The following is a 14,201-nucleotide window of genomic DNA, read 5'->3' as shown; positions in this document are numbered from 1 at the left end:
CCCTGTAAAGGAGAATTCATATTAAAATTAAATAGCAGTTTTTCTAACACCTGACCTGGCTCCTTTTTAACATATTCCGTCTTTTCGTAACTTAAGTCGAAGACGAGTTGTCGTTCGTGCAGGACGGTAATATCGACTTCCGGTTTTAATGTTTACATAGCGCGAACATTCGATTGATCCACTCGACTTGTAAATAAATATGGAAGGTCTGTTAAATACTACGAATCTCCCGATTTCACCACAAACTACCGTTGAAGATATCATTAACTTTTCTAAACCTGAAATTCAGTCTTTTCTAAGAGCAAACCATTTAAAAATCAGCGGCAATAAATTGACACTTGCCCAACGTATTGTTGACACTATTCACAAATCCAAGAACACGACGCATGATCAAGGTGTTTCTTCAATTAACGAAGATAAAACAGAAATTACACTTGACCCACAAGAGTCAAAAGTGCCATGCATTACTGAATTGACAGCTGGGTGGAGCGGAAACGATGACAAGTTCCCCAGAATCAGCATAACTGATATTGAAAACTACCTTATTCACAGTAGTCACAGAACCAATGATGCAGGGAAAATGCAATGCTACCGCCAGTACATTCGAGGATTGAACTTCTATAAGGAGGGGTACATACATAAGATGATGATAAATGAGATCAGTCTAGACAGCCCAGTCTCTTATGTAAGATCTAAATGCTACCCATCCATGCAAAAAGGTGTCTATGAGCAATGGGTTTTGATAAGCAAGCATGCTCCCTTCCAAATACTGAAGGCCAACTGCACATGTCCTGCAGGGTAAGAGATGTCAGTTTATATCTTAAAGACTTAATATACAAGTAGCTCTATACAATGAATAGATACATTCAAACTATTTAAGCTTATACAGAAACCCAATTTAGCAAACAATGTTGTGTAGTACATATATAATTATATTAATAACAATGTACATGCATCATTATTATCTTTTGTCTGGGGCATTTGCAGGACAAGTTTGAATAATATGATATTTGAAGATAGATCTTAATTAGCTACATCAATTATTGAAATAGTTCAAAGATCTATACATACAAAGTACAAGGTGACACTTTATAACAGTTAGAATATGAAATTGCATAGGCTTTTGAGTACTTTGTAGATATTTTATCATGGGATGAATATAGATTTTGATATTATTCTTTACAATAATGGATTATCCTTACAGAAATTATCATTATTATTTCAGAAATGGTGAAGGCTGTTCCCATGTGGCAGGGTTACTGTTTGCCTTAGAGGGGAGACCAATAACACCAGTGGAGGATGATGACAGTGTCCCATGTACCTCCAAGCCCTGTCAATGGAACCAACCTAGTAAAAGGAAGAAAGAAACAAGACCAGTTAAAGATTTAACTTTCAAAAGAATAAGGTATGAAGATAATATTTCACCTAAACAGAAGAAAACACCAAAGTACAAGGTAGACCCTGTAAATTCAGAGATACATTATGTGCAAATCTTGGAATCAGTCAAAAGCAGCCTTGTTTGACATCATTGCACCATCATCAGAAAGTAGTTTGTCTGTGTCATGTGACCTGAATGTGTCATACCATGAAGAACTTAAAACCCAGTGAGTACATTACTTATGCCTCTGATAGATTCATTGATTTGACTAAAACTGTTCAAGATGAGCAGATGTGCGAAAATGAAGTGAAAACCTTTATGTCATCATGTAGCTCAGAGGTGAGAAGTGAAATTGAACTGAGAACAAGAGGGCAACATGAGAATTCACTGTGGACAAATGCAAGAAAAGGGAGAATTACAGCTTCATATTTTCATGATATTAAGTCCAGGAAAGATTCAACCAAGACTGACACATTACTTTCTAAAGTGTTTGGTGAAAATTCCTCATTTGATAACAGTGCTTTACAATGGGGCAGGAAACAGGAGCCCATTGCTAAGAAGAGGTACAAAGCATACAAGAAGTTGAAGGAAGGAAAAACAATAAAATTGACAGACAATGGCTTGATTGTGCATCCTGATTATTCATACATAGGAGCAAGTCCAGATGGGATAGTTACCTGTGAGTCAGAAACATTTCTATTGGAGATAAAGTGTCCATATAAGTGGAGAAACTGCTCAATTTTAGAAGCATGTAAACACAAAGAATTTTATTGTTATGTTGCTGATGACAACACCATCCAGTGAAAAAGACACACAGATACTACACTCAAGTTCAGGGTCAAATGGGTGTGAGTGGGATACACAAATGTGAATTGTAGTGTATACAGTGTCTGACTTTATAATAATACCAACTGAATTTGACAAGTCATTTTGGGAAGACATTCTTCATCAATTGAATGAATTTTACACAGGCTATGTTTTTTAGAAACTAGTTGGAAAATATTGAAACCACTGATGGATTTGCTTAATTCAGGATCAAAACAGAAACAAAGAACAATACTGAATTGTACTTTCACATTATTTATTTTAACAAGTGGCTAAACATTAACTGAATCACACTTTATTCAATAATAAATTGTCAAAATGATTGACATACTATGAATATAAAAATTAATTTACCTTAACATGTTATCATGTAAACTAATGTTTTACACAGTACAGTTATTATAGCTTTTAGAATTTTGAAAGTATGCTATGTCTTAATATTCAAATATTTTAATCTAACAGATATTTACCATCTTGATCTGAACATTAGGAAAATGGTGTGTTTTAATCTAGAAACATTCACATAGGTTGCCTCACTTATAAATATTAAAGCAGTGGGTACTGAAAAAAGAATTTGAAAACTGTGTCTTTAGTAAAATACTAATATTATTTCAGTACATGCTCTGCATAAACAGTTGTAAAGAAATTAAATGATATTTTCATATTCTAAACAGCTTCCAAATGAAAAGAGTTTTCTGTAGATTAAATATTATTTATATATTTTCAATGTTAATAATAATAATGTCATAATAATTATGATTCCACCCCCCACCACCCCTAAATTTTGATTATCTTTTAATAAAGTTTAATCATAAAACTTTAAACTTGTGTACTTGATACCATGCAAATTATTTGGAAAAGATAAAAAAAAATGTGTTATTTGCAAATATATGAAATCAACAAAAATGTTTGCTAGTCAAATGCTGTTCTTCTGTATTCTTATTAAATCTTACTTCAGTAATTTGGTCAATTTGTCATAGAACTACATGTACTAGCTGTTATAAAAGTCCCTAGTATTGATGAATTATATGTTTTCACTGCAAGTAGGTGTCAGACTTATACCCCTAACCTGTCTTGTGCAGCCATACAGTCAATGGATCAATTTAATCTGACCATTATAAGTAGATGTCTGTCTAATACCCCTAACCTGTTTTAAGGGGACATGTTGTCAATGGGTAAATTTCATCTGATCACTAATTTATAAGTAGAAGTCTGTCCAATATCCCTAACATGTCTTACTCTTAAGCTAATAAGCAGTCATGCAGTCAATGGGTAAATTTAAATCTGACCATTATAAGTAGATGTCTGTCTTATATCCTTAACCTGTCTTAAGTGGACATGTTGTCAATGGGTAAATTTAAATCTGATCATTATCAGTAGATGTCTGGCTAATATTCCTAACTTGTCTTAATAATTATAGTTATTTTAAATGTACTACTACTAATAATTATTATTATGATTTAAACTTTTACACCAAACACACATTGTAGTTGCATATGAAATTGTTATCCAGGGAAATAAAAAGCAAATTGCATTGCCTATCTTGTTTTTCAATTTCCTTATCACATTTTTCAAAACAAAATCAATCTTCATTTCACTATCAAAGTTGAAAAATACTTCTATGTCAACATTTTGTGATGTTATCAATGATGTCATCAATTTAAAACACAGTACTGTACTGTACTTCTCACTTACAACCCATTCCATGTTTGTGTTTAACAAATATTTTTGTGCAAAACAGTTGTAGCTGCAGTTACAACCATTTTACACAAAAATAAATCAGCTTTTTCAGATACAACCTGTTGACAAATATCTTATAAAGGCATTTATTTTCACATTTCACTTCTAATTTTTTCACAGATTATGTAATTCATTAAAATACATCAGAAAATAGAAAAAAAATCATTTTTGTATAAATGACTGGACACTATTCATCCAATGAAACAAAATCTCTCTGTAGAACATTATATCAAATTTGTTTTTCATGAAAGGTTGAATATGATCATGGAGTATTTAAATCAATTTAGTATAAATAACCAATAATCTTAGAATATAAAACATGTTTGTGCATATATTAGATATCATTCTACTTTCATACATATTTTGCTGTCTTTGAATGTGGGAGAACATGTTACAATATATATTCATTTATAACAAACAACACTAAATATATATTAGTAACTTCTTCAAGTCATAGAAACAATTAGCATTTCACTTTGACACTAGTGGGGGTAGCATGTTTGTAAGTGCTGAACAAACAAAGAATATTTGATCTGCAAAGTCACTTATAGCCAAGGGCATTATGCCTTGAAGTATGCGAAAGTTTTTTATTTGCTCCATTTTCCTCTCCACGTGTATCCTAGCTGATGCAATCCTGCGGGTTGTCTCAACTTCAGTTTTGCTGAACTGGCATTTGGACTTAAAAGGAGGGCAGTAAAGTTTAACACCCATTGGTTTCAGATCTGTATGAATATGAACAAAACCTTTATCAACCATTACAGCATCACCTTTTTCAAGTTGTTCAAATAAACCACTGCTTCTAGTAATTTCAACATCTGAGGTAGAGCCAGGCCATAATCTTGACACTAACACAACAGCTCCAGTCATGCTCACACCAATCAATGCTTTGAAAGTGTTATGTGACTTGTAATTAGAAATGTGAGAGCTTTGTTTTCTAATGATGATGGACTCTGAATAAATATTTCAGTGCAATCAAGTACCACCCTTGTGTCTGAGAATTTTTCAAAGCATTTAGGAACATTTAATTGAAGTACTTCAAGCTTTGGCATGAAAACAAGTGATTGCATACATTCAAACATAAAAAGAATCCATGCATTGAAAATCTTTGACACACCACTTGAAGAAATTTTAAATCTATACTCCAAATCCTTCACAAGAAGTCCCAATCTTAGCCTCATCATTACCAACAAAAGACTGTGACTCAATGCAGACTTGGAGCGCCGGTATAAATTACAGACTCCGGTACATACCGGATTAACTAAGTTTGAACGAAAATATCATAAACGTATATATTTTGTAACCATGGTGATACTAACCCTAACCTTTAGTCAGTATTTTATGCATATTGTACACCAAATGCATGCGGACATGCAAAAATATGCATATTTTGCCGTGCGCTACAATTGATAATCACTTTCGGGCATGCGCAGAAGACCGCTCCAAGTCTGCAATGAGTTACATCGCAAACAAAAACTCATCTATGGGCCTTAACGTCCTTTTACGACCCAATTTATTTTCATTCATGCTGCCGGTTATCTCGGTTGACAACTTATCTGCACCTTGGTCAATTAATGAACTAAATAGGGCATCATATGTTTGAAAGTCTGGAAGGCCTGTGTAGAACATCATAAGATCTGTGGAGTGTTGAATGTTCTCAATAGTGATCTCTGGTAGACAGACAGATGTTTCAGCACTACTCAAGGGTTGTTGATAGGTTTGTGAATCCTGGTCCTTACAGTTGGTGTTAGAGCTGGCTGCAGGTAATGTGGAGGTTTTCTCTTGTTTACAGTACCTGCAACAAATGCATTACACAGGCTATTGAAATATGATGAAAATTTCAACATTACATCTAGGTATGGATTATATAATAATTTGTGAAAAAGTTATGGGGAACAGGCAAACATCATCAGTATGTACATGTAGCTATAATATCTTATTTAAAATAATGGTCAAATATTTATCAATGTCAGATGGAAATTATATAAACATTCATTACATTCACATACAATGTCAACATGTACATGTTGTTGTGTAAACCAAATCTAATGAAAATTTATACATGTATGCATGTCAGTCTGTATATATGTAGATTATGCCACTTTACTTACGTATGATGATCTATAATATCACTCTTGACGGTGTCAACTGGTACAGTGGATGGTCTCAAGCGTGGTTCCCTCCTTTCTGATCGCTCACAGTGCTTTTTCTGAGGCAAGTTTACACATGGAATTTTATTTCTATCAACAGAGTCCGGTCCAACACCGTTCTTAAAGTGGTCTGAACACACTCGAGTATAACTCGTCGGTTTCCAGTTCTTTCGGCTGATGGCGCGAATCCAGGCATGTCGAGTACTTTGATGTTTAGGGAGCTTGTGCAGGGTTACCTTTTTACCAAATTTTCCAACCCTTCCACTGAAATTGTGGCAGTAAGTTATCGAGCAATAATATTTCCCCATTGTTTACATTAACACCGGAAGTGTATAATACCGTCCCGCACGAACGACAACTCGTGATTGACTACAGTTACGAAAATCCGGAATAAGACAAATATGGAAAACGAAATTTCCTGCTATAAAAGTTTTACCTTTGCGTTCCGAATGAATGTCCGTGTTACACACATGTATAACACTGCAAACAATGACACAAATAATCTGATTCAATGACTGGATTTGAAATAACTATGGTTTTAAACCAATTTATAGCACGCCAAACTCACACTTGTCTACAGCTAACATAGAATTAAATAGGTCATATCCCCATAGCGAAGTTTAATGAGTTTCTACAGAAGAATGTTGATGATTTTTACTAAAACAAACGTAATGATAAATATGGAATATTTTAAATATGAAATTAAATCTTCATGAAATTCTATACACGTTTGTTGGATATCCTTATAGATCTGACAATAAATATAAACGTCATCTGTCTATAAGACGGAGCTCTTCTACTGTCTATGAACCTCAAACGTGTCCTTCTTTTTTAAAAAAAAAGTTATCTGTCTTGAGAGAAGCTGGACTTAACGACAAGATACTGGGATAGATCATTTATTGAATCTTCGCTGTGCGTTAACCAGTCTCTGGATACACAATTAATTCTTTTGTTTGTTTGTTTTCTTATCCTTTAGCCTGCTGGTGGCAAGTGATCCTGCCCTTGCGACCAGTGCAGACCAAGATCAGCCTGTTCGCTATTCAGTCAGTAAATTTTCAGTGAACACCACTTCGAATAATAAATGGTATTGCCCAAATTGAATGATGGACCAATCCATTTTAGAAATTTAGCAGACTAATTTTATAGCCGCCACCGGAAACCCATACGGGCGACTTCTCCAGAAGAATGTTAATTTTTAGCTAAAGGATAATGCAAGATACAGAAGACGCTCAAATACCAGAAACTTCCCTGATCTCAGCGTGCAAGGTGTAAAGCATCCATAGACGGAACTCTTATCCCAATGCTAGTAATATATGTTGAATGAGGGTTTGAACTGGTTTCAGGGTCAGACAGTGTTACCACTACCTTTGCTATAATATTTTTTTTTACCAGCTGTGTACTTATCTAGAAATGTCAGAACATTTATTTTATAAATCTATGAGACCCATCAACACCCACACATACTGTATGAGGCTCACTCACAAAGACTGTATGAGGCCCATCCACACAGAAAGCAATAGGCCTACCCACAGAAACTTCATAAGGTTCAACAACTCAAACTGCATGAGGTTCACCCACACAGACTTATATTGTCCACCCACAGAGACTATGAAGCCCACGCACATTTACCTTCTAGGATAGGATAAAGGGAATGCTATTAACAATTATTGAAATGGATTAGTTAAATTTGTAATATGTTAAACTCACGGCATATTTAGTGTTCATTTACAGTACGTGACTACACTGTCCTGTTTATCGTGCGATACCCTCCCTGGCAAATTGCGTTCCTGTAATTATGATATTATGTTTAAGGGATTCAGAACTGCGTGTAATTTTCTTAACTACAGAAATAATATTAAAAATAAAAACTATTTAACAAACTTTCAACTTAAAGTGTTATTACTTTATTTCAATTTTTATTATGATGTTGTTAACATTGCGTCACATTTGAAATTGGTTGGTACAGTACTTTGGGATAAAATGGCATGTTTGACTTTAATGCAAAACACCTTTTATCATTATTTTTATCAAAAATAGGACAAAAAGGCACACATCACAAAGATAAATGTTCACTTTGCAAATAACATCGGTCTAAAGAGGTCTTAGATTCTAGTTAAGAAATAATATATCTCATTTTGTGATTTGTCGCTGAATAAAATCAGTGTTAGGAGTTCAGATGCGTAACTTTTGAAAATGTATTGTCTTAAAAATTTCTAAAATTAGGTATGACATTTGGTTGAGAGGTCCAATCAATGTGTATATGTGCAAAAGTAGCATTCTAATCTTGTTCACACAACTTACTAATATACAGCAGGAATGCCAATGATCAAAACTAGACGAATATACAGTTATCCTCACTTTAATGTCATTTATAATTTGTCCTTGAATTCTCCACCATACTTTTCATAACTCTGTTTGCACGAGTTGCACGAGAATGCTGTCATTCACGTAAAAAACGGGGTCAGATAAATTGTAAATGCAATGTCGTCTAAACGTAATTAAAGGATTATGCAGTTCAAGAAAAACTTTATCTCATAACGTAATGAACAAGTATAATGTTGTAACAACAACTATTCTTAAACTGATCTAAGTAGCAGTCGGTTTATAAGTGACTTTATTGATTCATTTTGTGTTTTGTTACTGTTGTCAAAAAGTATAACGGAAGTGCCTCACAACTGAAGCGGAAACCAGTTTGATGCGCAAAGTAGTCCATTGTAAGTAATATCTTTTGATAAATGTCCATAGAAATTAATAATGTTCTGATATTAAAGACGAATCTCTGAATAGGATTCGTTATTTGATAAGAAATTATAATCATCGACATGTTTTTTTAAAAAATCATACACGTGCTGACACCTAAGTTGTCTCCCGTTGTTTATTAGAGTTACCTTTCGTCCAGCTCAGTAATACTTTTTGCAGTGAATCGCCGAGAAGTCGTGGGAAAATTAAAAACCATGTAAATAAACTAAAATTAACCACCTTTTCAAGATCAATTTCAAGTGATCGACGTTATGCATTTAACCCACCTGACCTGTGTAGCATCTTAGATATCTGTTCTAAGGTATTCATTGTGTAGAATGTCATGTTATGCCCTTGCAATGCTAATCCCACTCTGACTTTTTGTTTACATTTTTTATCGATGAGAAATATGGCGTCCATCCCGAGCTGAAATGACGTGGCGTTAAATTTTTACATGTTTAAGCAAACCTGGTGTGTTAGAAAGAAAATTTCATCCCTTCAACATTATTTGTAACACTGGTATTGTAAAAAACCTGTTTTTTTCCTTATACTAAAGCTTAATATTTTGTGTTGAATGTACTTTCACAAAGACCTCTGTTTTCCTATTACATTCATAGTACCACATCTTTATCCACAAAGTATTGAATATTACAGGTGTCCATCAGTATTATATCAGTTTAGGAATATGTTTGTTATCTTCCCACCATCGATTTCTTGAATATGCACCCATTCCTCATTTTTGTATGAACTGTGAATGTAGCAGTATGCGTCCCCTTAATAAATAACATGTTTTATGAAATAGCGTTATTTGAAACGAAATTTTGCCGGCAGCCTAATTCAGTTATATAAGTGCAAAGTTGTAAACAGTACAAACTGTAAATAGATCCTTCGGAAGCCTAGAACGCCACCGGCTTTGGCAGGTGGATCGATTAACTTAATATATAATCCCATCTTACAGAAAACTTAGTCGTAACTTTGTTCTGAATTTGTTTTTGTTATTGGCCTTCTTTTTAGCTGATTTGATAAAATGTCGGTCAAATAACAAAATCGGGGAAGCATACAAAATCCGTCAGAGCAAAAGTGAAATTTATTTCTTTTTAACAGTTGAATGTCATATAATGCATCCGTGTACATCTAAAAAAGGTCGAAAGGTATAATTTATACATGTTTATGTCATACACAATTAATGGATACAATTCACGATTACCGGCGGTTCAATATATCTTGCCATAAGATGCATACTCTACTATTTATATGTTGAGATATTAATTGATTACATGTATTCGTGCCCCTGAGCTCATCTAGAATTTTTCAAATAATGTACCTGTTCTTTTATTTATTAACACATTCAGTGATTTCCTTAAAAAAGTGTGATACTATGATCTCATAAAAGGTAAATAAACAGTCAGTGATGAATGGAAGTGTAAATATCTAGCAGCACGTCTAAGATGTTCTGCAGTTTAGTGAAATAAGGCATGGTACTTCAATCAACACTGGGATAATGTAATTTGCGAGAAACAATAAATTAAAAATTAAATTGAAGAACTGAAAAACACTCGTTGGTGGGTTAAGAAGGCATTTGGACAAGCAAACAACAATTCAAAACATTAAACAATAGACTGAACTTATTTTGTACTGGTTATGATGATAGATGAAATAATACATGTACATGTATGCGAATTACCAGTGTAATGAATCTAGCGCCGCACAGATTGTCGTGACCTTGGGTGTAAACTGGTACACTCGCTGAAACTTGATTAACATGGGTGCACACAACCATAACCATAACGGTTCACATTGATCATTGATATTTTAGTGAACATATGAACTGCTTTTAGTCATTTACTGAATCCAGCCAAGCACAAATCACGCATAAAAATCTATTCGGAGTTACAGTTATGACCTTACGCATAAACTAGGTCTCAGGTAATTGATTTTTTTTTTAAAAAAAGCTTGAAAGACACGTTTGGAACAGTATTTGTTATTCTAAATGTCGAAAAATACTAGGGCTCTTCAATGTATTGACATATTACAATTTGTATTTTCAACAAATATTTACTAATGAACAACAAACAAACTATTACATTTATCATTGTTGTTGTTATGCAAAATTTCATATTAAATGACAGGAATTAAAAATTGTAACGGAACTTAGGATTCGAATGAGCGAACAAAAACAATATGTTACAGAAATTTCTCTCGGTTATCAAATTTTGCGAAGCAGAGATATATGAAAACTCAGTCAACTAAAGGCCAAAAGGTCTGGCCCATCTGTACCAAGCTCTCATTGTATTTATGGTCGCAATGGCCACAAACGCAAGCATTGCTTTGTTTTTGTTTTTTCTTTCTTCCTTTTTTTTGGAGTGGGGGGGGGGGGGGGGGTTAATGTCGCACCGACACAATTATAGGTCATATGGCGACTTTACACAGCATTGCGCTGACCGTTATAATCATAGACGCGCATCAAAATAACTGTTATGATCGCTAAAATTATAAACACGCCCTAATAATATCTTCCAAAAATTAGGGGATACACGGGTTTACCAAGCCTTTAATTGCTACGTATATATATATATACTTCACCCTAGTGAACCAAAATCAGTGGCAGTAATCCATCCTAAAAGAATAAATACCGACTAAATGATCTCCCTTTGTTAGTCATAGTTGAGACTTACCTTAAATTATGTGGGATAAATGACGATCCTAACAGCGGTTTACTAGAATTTTTCGCCACAGCAAACTGTCATTAAACTATTGAGTTGACATTTAAGGCAGTTTGTCCTCCAAATTAAAGAAGAGAGAATGTATATTAAAGCATTGAAAACCAAGGAGCATTGACGATTTATTAGACGGGCATAATAGTTTGCGCCGGTTTACCCAAACGGGTTATCCCGACCTAGTGATCGGTACGCCGTCGCGGGCCTTGTGAATCGAGTGGAAAACATATACATATACATATACATGGGTATCAATCATAAATATCACACAATTTTCATGATAATGTCTAACCCCATCATAGGTATGAATCGGATTCCTGTGATACCCACTACTGATTATACTGACTACTGATTATATTACAGAACATGAAATAACAATAATAATTATGTCTCCTATCTACTGGGGGAGACATATTGTTTTTGCCCTTGTCCGTCCGTTCGTCACATTTCATTTCCTATCAATATCTGGAGAACCATTTGTCTAGATTCTTCAAACTTTATAGAGTGATAGGGCTTATGGAGTAGATGGCCCCTATGTTTTTGGAATCATTCCATCAAAGGTCAAGATCACAGGGGCCTGAACGTGTAAAACCGTCTCCGATCAATAACTTAAGAACCACTTGACCCAGAATATTTAAACTTCATAAGATGATTGGACACGCAGAGTAGATGACTCCTATTGATTTGGGTGTCACTCACTTGATCAAAGATCGAGGTCACAGTGGCCTGAACATGGAAAACCGTTTCCGATCAATAACTTGAGAACCACTTGACCCAGGATGATGAAACTTTATAGAATGATTGGACATACAAAATAGATGACCCTTTAGATTTTGGGGACACTCGAGCAGGGTCACAGGGCCTGACCATGGAAATCCGTTTCCGATCAATAACTTGAGAACCACTTGACCCAGAATAATGAAATTCCATAGGATAAATAGACATACAAAGTAGATGACCCGTAATGATTTCGGAGTCGCTCGACCATTGGTCAAGGTCGCAGGGGCCAGAACATGAAAAACGTTTCCAATCAATAACTTGAGAACCACTTGACCCAGAGCATTCAGACTTCATGGGATGATTGGACATGCCAAGTAGATGATCCCTATTGTATTTCAGTCACTACGCTAACCATCAGTGTCTCTTTGATCTCCGCCTCTGTCCGCTATTGACTTCTTGCCTATTACTACTATGCTTGGAGGAGACATGCGTTTTTCTACATAAGCATCTTCTAATTGTATAAATATTTTTGTATTAAGTTTACATTTGGTTCATTTCATTTATTTACTGACACAAAGTAATGCTTCTTCAAAATCAAAAAAAAAAAAAAAAGTTTAGTATTTACTGCCGTGCTGACACTATCGTGCTATCATTTTATTTCCTCAATTAATAAAGAGGAGAACAAACATGAATGATGTACGAATGCAGACAATGGTGAACAAACCGTAGACAATAAAGATAGAGAGAAAAGCACACTGTAAGGCATAAACAGGGTTAATTAATACCTCTAATTAATTGTAATATAGTAAGTACACTTATACATAGATAAACAAGTATTTTATGCATGCATACTATGTTAAATACGTACATTAAGAGTATGAAATAAACAATACAAAAATAAAGAGGAAAGCTGCAATTTTCTTTTATCCATCTCGGACTTAAATGGGAAAAGATCAAAGGTTCAAAGGGCGATAACAGAAAACGCTTTTTAAACGACGGGCTCTTTCAAGCTGAATGAGTGCTGGCGGATGCGCTAAAATAACGCTTTAAAAGACTTTTAAACAGATTACATGGTGGTAGGTTGAGACTCTCAGGATATAACCCTCAAATTAAAGTGCTACCGGAAGGAACACCCGAGCTTGCTGACAGAATCTTCGACAGCAGGAATTTGTGACAGATAATACCGAGACGTTTATACTGTTTGCCAAACTGGATGTTTAAATTGCAAAGGATTAAGTTCCTTTTATCACAAAATCTTGGACCGCAGCGTAATTGAACATCCGTTCTTGCATACCAGATGTCTACCATGGTTCTCTGGATGAACGTCTCAGGATATTGACGAACCTCTGATGGATGAGAATGCTGAGCATCAAGAAACTTCATATGTCCGCTTTATGGAGTAATAATAGTATATATCGGTCATTTGCTGTCCGCTTACTGAGTAGGATATAAGATCCGTATCATTGGCTACCGTCAGAGAATGTAATGTTCTAGAGTCATATAAACACATTCATGTATGAAAACCAATGAGAACAGTGGCGAGCACCTCCATTCCTGTTTCGTACCTTGCCTGATGCTGAAAGCGCTCCAAGAAAACTACAAGTTTGACAAAACTTTTTCTACAGTCTATACATATCTAAAAACATAAGGATGCATTGTCTTCGAATTCACAGAGTTACAGAGTTCTATCTAAGGCCTGACGAGTATCAAGAAACCAACACTTTACTTGTGACGAACAACAGGCATAATTTTGGTATAAGAGAATCACAACACAGCCTTTCCTGAAACCGTCATAACAGTGCAGATCATGATCAGACTGCACGGATGTGAAAGCTGATCATGATCTGCACTGGTCGCAAAGGCAGAACCAATCGTGTTCGGCATGGTATGGGCTAAATTTGTCAAGATTAGCCTTCCGTTTACTACATTATTTGC

The 14,201-nt window shown here is 34.8% G+C and overlaps 2 protein-coding genes across 2 annotated transcripts; one reads left to right on the top strand and one right to left on the bottom strand.

Moving 5' to 3' along the window:
• Positions 1-168: 168 nt before the first annotated feature.
• Positions 169-1,523, top strand: LOC128549398 (uncharacterized). Its single transcript, XM_053526035.1, has 2 exons — positions 169-798; positions 1,226-1,523. The coding sequence occupies exons 1-2, from the start codon at positions 200-202 to the stop codon at positions 1,521-1,523; spliced, it is 897 nt and encodes a 298-aa protein (XP_053382010.1). The 5' UTR covers positions 169-199.
• A 3,678-nt stretch (positions 1,524-5,201) lies between these two features.
• Positions 5,202-6,443, bottom strand: LOC123534628 (THAP domain-containing protein 5-like). Its single transcript, XM_045316949.2, has 2 exons — positions 6,052-6,443; positions 5,202-5,735 (listed from the first exon to the last, which is right to left on the bottom strand). The coding sequence occupies exons 1-2, from the start codon at positions 6,396-6,398 to the stop codon at positions 5,399-5,401; spliced, it is 684 nt and encodes a 227-aa protein (XP_045172884.2). The 5' UTR covers positions 6,399-6,443; the 3' UTR covers positions 5,202-5,398.
• Positions 6,444-14,201: the final 7,758 nt, after the last annotated feature.

This window comes from Mercenaria mercenaria, chromosome 16, assembly GCF_021730395.1.
Source record: "Mercenaria mercenaria strain notata chromosome 16, MADL_Memer_1, whole genome shotgun sequence".
Classification (NCBI taxonomy): domain Eukaryota; kingdom Metazoa; phylum Mollusca; class Bivalvia; order Venerida; family Veneridae; genus Mercenaria; species Mercenaria mercenaria.
The sequence above is the reverse complement of the archived record's forward strand: the minus strand, read 5'-3'. Positions and strand labels throughout refer to the sequence as shown.

Excerpts from the sequence above, each read along its gene's own strand:
- LOC123534628 (XM_045316949.2), bottom strand. The coding sequence starts at position 6,398 with ATGGGGAAATATTATTGCTCGATAACTTACTGCCACAATTTCAGTGGA. Across the intron at positions 5,736-6,051 it reads GATATTATAGATCATCATAC|GTACTGTAAACAAGAGAAAA; the intron begins GTAAGTAAAGTG and ends CATTTGTTGCAG.
- LOC128549398 (XM_053526035.1), top strand. The coding sequence starts at position 200 with ATGGAAGGTCTGTTAAATACTACGAATCTCCCGATTTCACCACAAACT. Across the intron at positions 799-1,225 it reads AACTGCACATGTCCTGCAGG|AAATGGTGAAGGCTGTTCCC; the intron begins GTAAGAGATGTC and ends TTATTATTTCAG.